This window comes from Rhea pennata, chromosome 1 (assembly GCF_028389875.1).
Source record: "Rhea pennata isolate bPtePen1 chromosome 1, bPtePen1.pri, whole genome shotgun sequence".
In the NCBI taxonomy this organism is placed as follows: Eukaryota; Metazoa; Chordata; class Aves; order Rheiformes; family Rheidae; genus Rhea; species Rhea pennata.
In genome coordinates, this window is record NC_084663.1 from 90,620,035 (window position 1) to 90,627,009 (window position 6,975).

General features: G+C 43.3%; 1 protein-coding gene across 1 annotated transcript; it reads right to left on the minus strand.

Annotated features, from left to right (window-relative positions):
- Window positions 1–487: 487 nt before the first annotated feature.
- On the minus strand, window positions 488–6,084 carry UPK1B (uroplakin 1B). Its single transcript, XM_062571844.1, has 7 exons — window positions 6,016–6,084; window positions 5,263–5,463; window positions 3,339–3,413; window positions 2,509–2,631; window positions 2,032–2,211; window positions 1,143–1,226; window positions 488–538 (listed from the first exon to the last, which is right to left on the minus strand). The coding sequence occupies exons 1-7, from the start codon at window positions 6,082–6,084 to the stop codon at window positions 488–490; spliced, it is 783 nt and encodes a 260-aa protein (XP_062427828.1).
- Between the last annotated feature and the right edge of the window lie 891 nt (window positions 6,085–6,975).

Here is a 6,975-nt window from a genome sequence, read left to right on the forward strand (position 1 = left end):
AGGAACAGAAGTAGACTGGTAAAATGTATCAGATAGTTCTGCAGTCTTCTCCCTTGCAGCATCCATCTTTGTTGGTCACAGAAGGTTACCGTTTTGCTCACACAGCCCATGCCAGAACCTTTAGCATCATGTTTTACATCCAACCTAGTTTTAGAGAGATACTTTTCTGGAGCACGTATACAGGAACTGGACATTTTCCTTTCTAATGTCATCATAGAACAAATTAGATCATCTCTTATGTTATGCTCCAAGGATTTCTTGCACAATAAAAGGATTGTGTCTCAGCCATAAGGCATAAAGGCTGCAGAACAAGAGGCAAAGAAGGGAGGCATCACCTCAATATGTCAAGTTTTTGGAGGGGCAAAAATAGTATGGGAGAGGTAGTGGGAAAACTTCAAATTCTCAGTGGCACAAGGAGAGTGGAGCAGGAGATGAACAAAAGCAGTTTCATTCAGTGCTTCGGGACAATGTTGAGGACACCAGACCTTCAGTATTCAATTCTGCTCCAGTAGAACATTGTACCGAGGAGAACCCAAAACTGAAAAGACAAGACCGTTAACTTTCTTTACTCCCCAGCCTCTCCCATCAAACCCATTGGTAGGAGAGAACAATAGAAATTCTTGCTAAGCAAAGTCCATAGAGGCACAAGAAGCTTAAAGCTTTTTATCCGCACAGCAGCTTCGCAGTGAAGCAAGAAGACCTATACAAATGTAACTATTTGACTTGATTGCTCAGCTTGCTGGGGATTATCTGTTATGACACTGCTGAACCCTGAGTACTTGAAACACTCGTGCAGTCTTCAAACTAGATACTGATTTATCTGCCATCTCCAGTTTGGATGATCCAATATCCTCCACAAACAAATACTTGCAATCTATGTTTGCTGTACTGTATTGCTGAGACTACAGCAGGCCACAGCATGCTGAAAGGCCATCTAGCTCTTCATGTGTGGAAGCCAGAATGGAGGGGAGCTTCTAAATGTGTCCCTGTTACTGGAACAGGCCACAAGCAGATTGGAGACAAATGAATTACTGTATTCTACAGATTTTTTAAATGCATCAATCCTGACAGCCACTCCATCCTCCTGGTGGGGAATAGCAATGAAGGAGAAAAGCAAACAAAATCAAAAATTAAGTACTCACAGTCCAGCAAAGGATGGCAAAACCAAACCAAGCAACACCCCAGGCTTGTCTGTTCATTGGCCCAGAAATAGCATCATAACAACCCTGTGAGACAACAATGAATAAGTCAACATTAGCTTTGAACTTGTACCACTAGGCTACAAGCTCATCCATCTCTGAGATGAAGTGAGGTGACATACTCCGCTACGATTGCAATTTGGGTAGCTCAAGGGGTCTCAAGAAGCTGAGCCAGAGCTTCACTGCTTATTAATAGCTTGCAGAGAGCTTACCTGCTTCTAGCTACAAATATGAAGGACCCCAGCTCAGATACTTCAAAGACACTCTAGTGCCCATCTCCTCGCTAGATTTGTATATATAAACAGACATAGCCAACACAGGGTTGATGTCCAGAAACAAGAAGGCATGCAAATTTGGAATCTTAATGCCTTCCAGAGATGCTTGTTAGTGCAGACATTCATGCTTATGACCTAGCAGTCTGTCTGAATAGGAGAAACTGGTCTACTGAAAAGCTCAGCTAGTGAAGTGTTCAGTAACATTATCCACCACAGGAAACTACTTTTGCTTTTCAGAACTGTCCCACTATTTGGTTGCTGGAGCACAGCAAGATAGCCACTTCTTCCTCCCCTCACATCAGCTCTTCGTTAGTTGTGATAGCTACCTTACAGAGGAAAACTGCTGACTAGTTCACACATACTGTATGCAATTATCTTTGGGCCAAGTTTGAATTAGCTCATGTCCACTTGACATGGCAGGGGTGCTACTTCATGCACATTCATGCATGAGCACTGTCAGTTTACACTGGAGGAGGAATGCTATTCCCTGTTTCCTCCCATTCCAGAAAGACACTATGGACCTCATGCATAATTGGATAAAATGGAACAGTTCTTACGTTACTGTTATAGTAGCCAGGCACTCCAAGCTTGCAGCCATCCAGGTTCACGGGAGACCCTCGGGCATCCATAACGCAGCACTGATGTGGCCAAGGGTAGTCAGCATCACTGTACGAACTCCGGAAAGCAGATGCATACTTCTGCCAGTCAGATGGGCCATGCACACCGCAACAGTGATTCTATCCCAGGGGGAGAGAAGGGAATGGTCTTTACGGGTTAAGGTTGTAGCACTGTGCGAGACTGGATCCTGCCAATGGCTAGTTAGGCATTAACCACAGATTTATGGGAAAGATTTCTGAAGTGCCTGCCTTTGACAGGCTGTCATTTGATAAATGAGCAAAATGGGGAGTCTGACAGGATTTTGAGGTTAAAGGCAGATGCTGTCCTCTTTACTACCGAGTGGTCCCAAGAAGCACTTGAAATTCCAGAGCTGCAGAACATTCAGTAATTAGTGAGAGTTTCAGTGTTATTATTACCTGAAGCATGAGATTATCCCATGTTTTTGTGACCCCTTCACTCATCCATTTGTCATTGTTATTGTCTGTCTCTAGCTTCTGATACCTCTCCAGCATTTGCTTGAGGAAGAGATTTGGAGTGAGCTACAAGATAAACAGAAAAGAATGCAGGAATTATATAAATAGGTTGCTGGGTAAAGCAAATATAAAGTTATTTGGGGCGGGGTGATTTGGTTGGTTTGTTTCAGCGTCCTGGTAGAGAATAGGAATGCTGCTTTGGACTCCACCCACCTAGTTTTACAGTTTTATACATAGGAAGATAAAGAGGATGATTTGAGGAGCAAAGATGTAGATCTTGAACATGAAGCAGGTCCTACCAGATGTCAGACCAGAGGAGACGTGCAAAAGCTATGGCTTGCATTTGATATATTGCTTGGAACTAAAGCACCACAGGTCATTTGCCCCCTGCCTATAGCTGCAATAACTCATGTAATCTTTTTCGTACTAATATCATTACCTGTAGCAATTCTGAAGATTTGCTTTCCACATCTATGGTAGATTAATCACTCTGTAGCTGAAAAACTAGACATTATGTTGGTGATTCAACTAACCCACACTAAATAGCAAGGTTAGAACTATTTTTAAGTGTTATAAATAATGAAGTTATGTTCAAAATAACAGAATTATTTCCTTGATCAGAATAATGAAGTTAGAGACTTTGCAGCAGTAGTCCTTTGAGTTTACACTGTGCCACATATGTCATTTCTGCACTTAATGGGAATACAGAGTGTCAAAACACTGCAATATTTCTTAAATTAATTGCAAGAATACATGAGAAAAGCAATACTCACAAAGTCTCGGTGAGTTGCCGCTGTGATGCAAGAAGCCATTTCAAATGCATAAGTGATCAGCATCAGAATGATATACTGCAGGAGAAAGAGAGCAGAGTTAGCTCTTGGAAAAAAGTTAAGCAGTTTCTTCTGGTCCTATATTTTCCAAGGTCAATTCCAACACCCTGTTCAAGCCAATTGAAGCTTATAAGCCCTTTGCTGAATTCACCTAGCTCTATTTTAAATGAATTTATTTTTTTGCTTTCATTACTCACTGCAGGGCACTTCCAAAGCCCCACAGAGTCCTAAAAACAGCATAATTTAAGTTGAGAGGGAACTCTGCAGGTCATCTCATCCAAATCCCCACTCTAAGGAAGGCCCAGTGGTTTAAAGCTTTATGGTTCTTTGTAGTCTACTTCATCTACTTCCAGAGAACAGCCAGACATCCATAATGCAAAGGTAACATGCTCGTTTTTCCAGACAAAGGAAGCCAGGCTATTCTAGTCCCCTCATCCTTCTCCATTGCTTTGAATATTCCTGCAGCATGTTTCAGTTTGCAGTCTTCTTTCTTGAAGGTACACGTCTTGAATTGTTCTCCGTCTCACAGACACAGTTTCATCATAACCTCACTTCATGGCATTAAACCATTCTGTCTCTAGGAGAAATCGTTTGCTTGATATGTCTGAGGACAACGTTTGCCATTTTCATTGCTGCATCTCCCTGGCATTTATATGCGCTGCTCCACTCTTTCCACTTCTACCTGCCAGCTAAGACCTTTTCAGCAATGAGCTGTTCAGTCCTAGCAAGAGAGCTTGTACTTTGCAGTCCTAGCAAGAGAGCTTGTACTTTGCAGAAATAGAAGGGTATAATTCAGTATGTTTTTCAGATCCTCCTGACTTTGTGTCATCAGACTTCCTCAAGAGCTCCCCTTATAGTCTTTTTCACTGCTTCTCTTCCCTTCTCAGCACAACCCTCTCAGCCTTTTCCATATCCACCATATCCAGTTTGCTGTTCTTGTGCCTCTATTTCTCCTCTCATGTCTCATCATGTTCTCAGATTTGAGGCATCTGTTTTCCTCTTACCCAATTTCTGCTCTTTTTACCCCAGCTTTTCCCCTTTACCACGGTCTTGGGTTTCAGCCAACACATCAGAATTCAAGTTAGGGGAATATTTTTCCATCAGCGGTTAGCTGGTTAATTCCCTAGCACAAGATTTCAGATCTCTAAGTCTTTTCTGTTTAAATAGATACTCTGCCATTCCACATTAATTCAAGAGAGAGATGATACCAGAATTTTCAGTTCTACCCTTCCTTAAAGCATTAAGTTCTACCCTTCCTTAAATCTGTTATGTTTAACCACTGTCAGCCTAAAGGACTGAGTAAGAAATTGTGCAGAGATCTGTTCATATCTTAGCATTGTTCATAGCTTATCCAAATCTCTCTGTCCCCACCCTTGAAATCTCTGCCTGCCTGCTAATGTCTGATGTTCTCAATTGCATCCTTATTTGGTACACTAACACACACTAATGCCTTATACAGAAGTCATTACTTTCCAGCTCCTATACAGAATGGTATATAACAGCTGAAAGGCAGCAAAGGGTGGGGTGAAATGAGTATCATAAACCACATTTCAGCTACATCTGACTGCACAAGTGCTTCTGCATTGCTTCAGGGCAATGTCAGGGTCAAACAAGTCAGTTTAAACCACCACTGAGGCTATCAACATTAATTTGCTCATCCTGCTTGAGGAGCTTCCCATGCTGCGTTCTTATGGGAGTCAGGTTGTGGGAGAACACAGTCATGGTCAAGAAGAAGGAATACCCTTTGGCCTCTCATCATTAATAAAGCCTGTCTTTGCTCAGTGGGTGATTACCAAGATGAGCAGGGAAACTAAGAAAGCATCTTTCAGTTTGGCAGCAATGGGTGGTCAAACTTTGCTACACTTACCACCAGCAGCAAGGTCTTGTTGGACTTAATGACTCCAATGATGCCAAGGACAGACAGAGAAAAGAGTGCAAAGCCAACAAAGATGCCAATCCAGGCAGCAGCATAGATGTCATCATTTTCTGCAGCTTCCAGCAGAGGGTAGAGACCATGGGGATCGGACACAAAGAAGATGCACTCTGCTGTCAGGGCAATACCGCACATCTGAGAAGCCCAAGTCAGGGAAATGAGTTAGATGAAGCTTTCCCAAAGAAACAGCAAAGAAAAAGGAATGAAGAGACCTCATTCCTTTCATTCAGCCAGCCTACTACCAAGAGCTGCTCAGAACTACCCTGCCATTCCCCTTCCACTGCCCAACTCTACAGTCTGGGTTTTTTTTATGCCTCAAAGTAAGAATTGCAGGCAAAACTCAGCAAGCCTATGCCTGAACTGGAACTTGAAGATGTTTCAGAAAGAATTCACACAATCTTTCACATCATTCTCTGGAGGGCTTGGCTGGAAGCATATTGGTCAGTAGCAAGGGCTGTTCCTCCACAGCTTGTGTTTGTCTTATGGATCATCCTCTGCTGTCATTGCAGCACCCTCTCCCCACCCAACTGATCAGCTAGCATAGATCTCCTTTCCCCCTCCTCCTACACTGTTCAATGTATATGTGGACTTCATATGTGAGGAGGGATTTCACGGCTGGAAACTGCTATTTTGAGAAGTGCTATCCTGAAAGAAAGTCCCCACCCATCATCGCACCACTCCACTTACCCCAATGACCACATTGCCCAAGATCAATAGGCCCTGAAAAATGCGTACGCTGTTATCATCTTTTGCCATCTTTAATTCTTCATACAGCCTAGAAAAACAAAAGACAGTCTTCAAGGAGACCAGTACAATAGGCTTCATCCAGAAATGGAAATTATCCCTTGAGGATACGGATAAACAGAATCTGCCAGCCTGTCTCTACACCTCCCATCCCCTGCTTCACAGTGGTTTAAGAGGAGAAACACCCCCAGACTTGAAGTTGGTACTTCAAACTCTTCCTAATACTTAAACTATGCAAGACTGGCACCACTCTGCAGCCAGTGGCTTCAGCTCCCTTTTGGGTAGGATTTTCACCAACACAACAGCACCCATGCAAACCCCCAGCACAAGCAAAATTCACGGTGTCACATTTCCATCTGGCTAGAAATACTACGTATGCCCAGACGGACACAGAATGACTTGAGTGCATTCAACTCGCACCTCCTCTGAAGAAGCCAGGTTTATGCCAGATTATGTTATTTACCCCAATACCATATCCTCTCAGCCAGCTCTCTATCAGGAGACCAAACTGGTAACTGCTCTGCTTTAGTCATGTCACACACACACACACCTACAGCACATGGCTCAGTAGCATCTTGCTAAGAGTAAATCCCTTCCTCTTGCCATGCCAAGAAGCAAAACCAAGGCACCAGTTCCAAATCAGGTGTGAGGGAAGGAGCTAGTCAGGCTGCAGCTGGCTCTTGGAGTCAGGCCAAATAACATTCCCGCTAAATTCCTGCAGTCTGGGCCCAGGCTCTCTACGTGGAATTCATTCCCCTCCAGAGAGAGCCGCATAAAGGCACTAGTCAGAAGCGTGAGACCTCTTAGAGAAATAAATTCAGAGTCCAGCGATAGTAAAGCCCTTCTTTAAAAGGGACAGAGAGTGTGTTGGTTGGGGGGAGGAACAGTGGAAAACAAAACCCA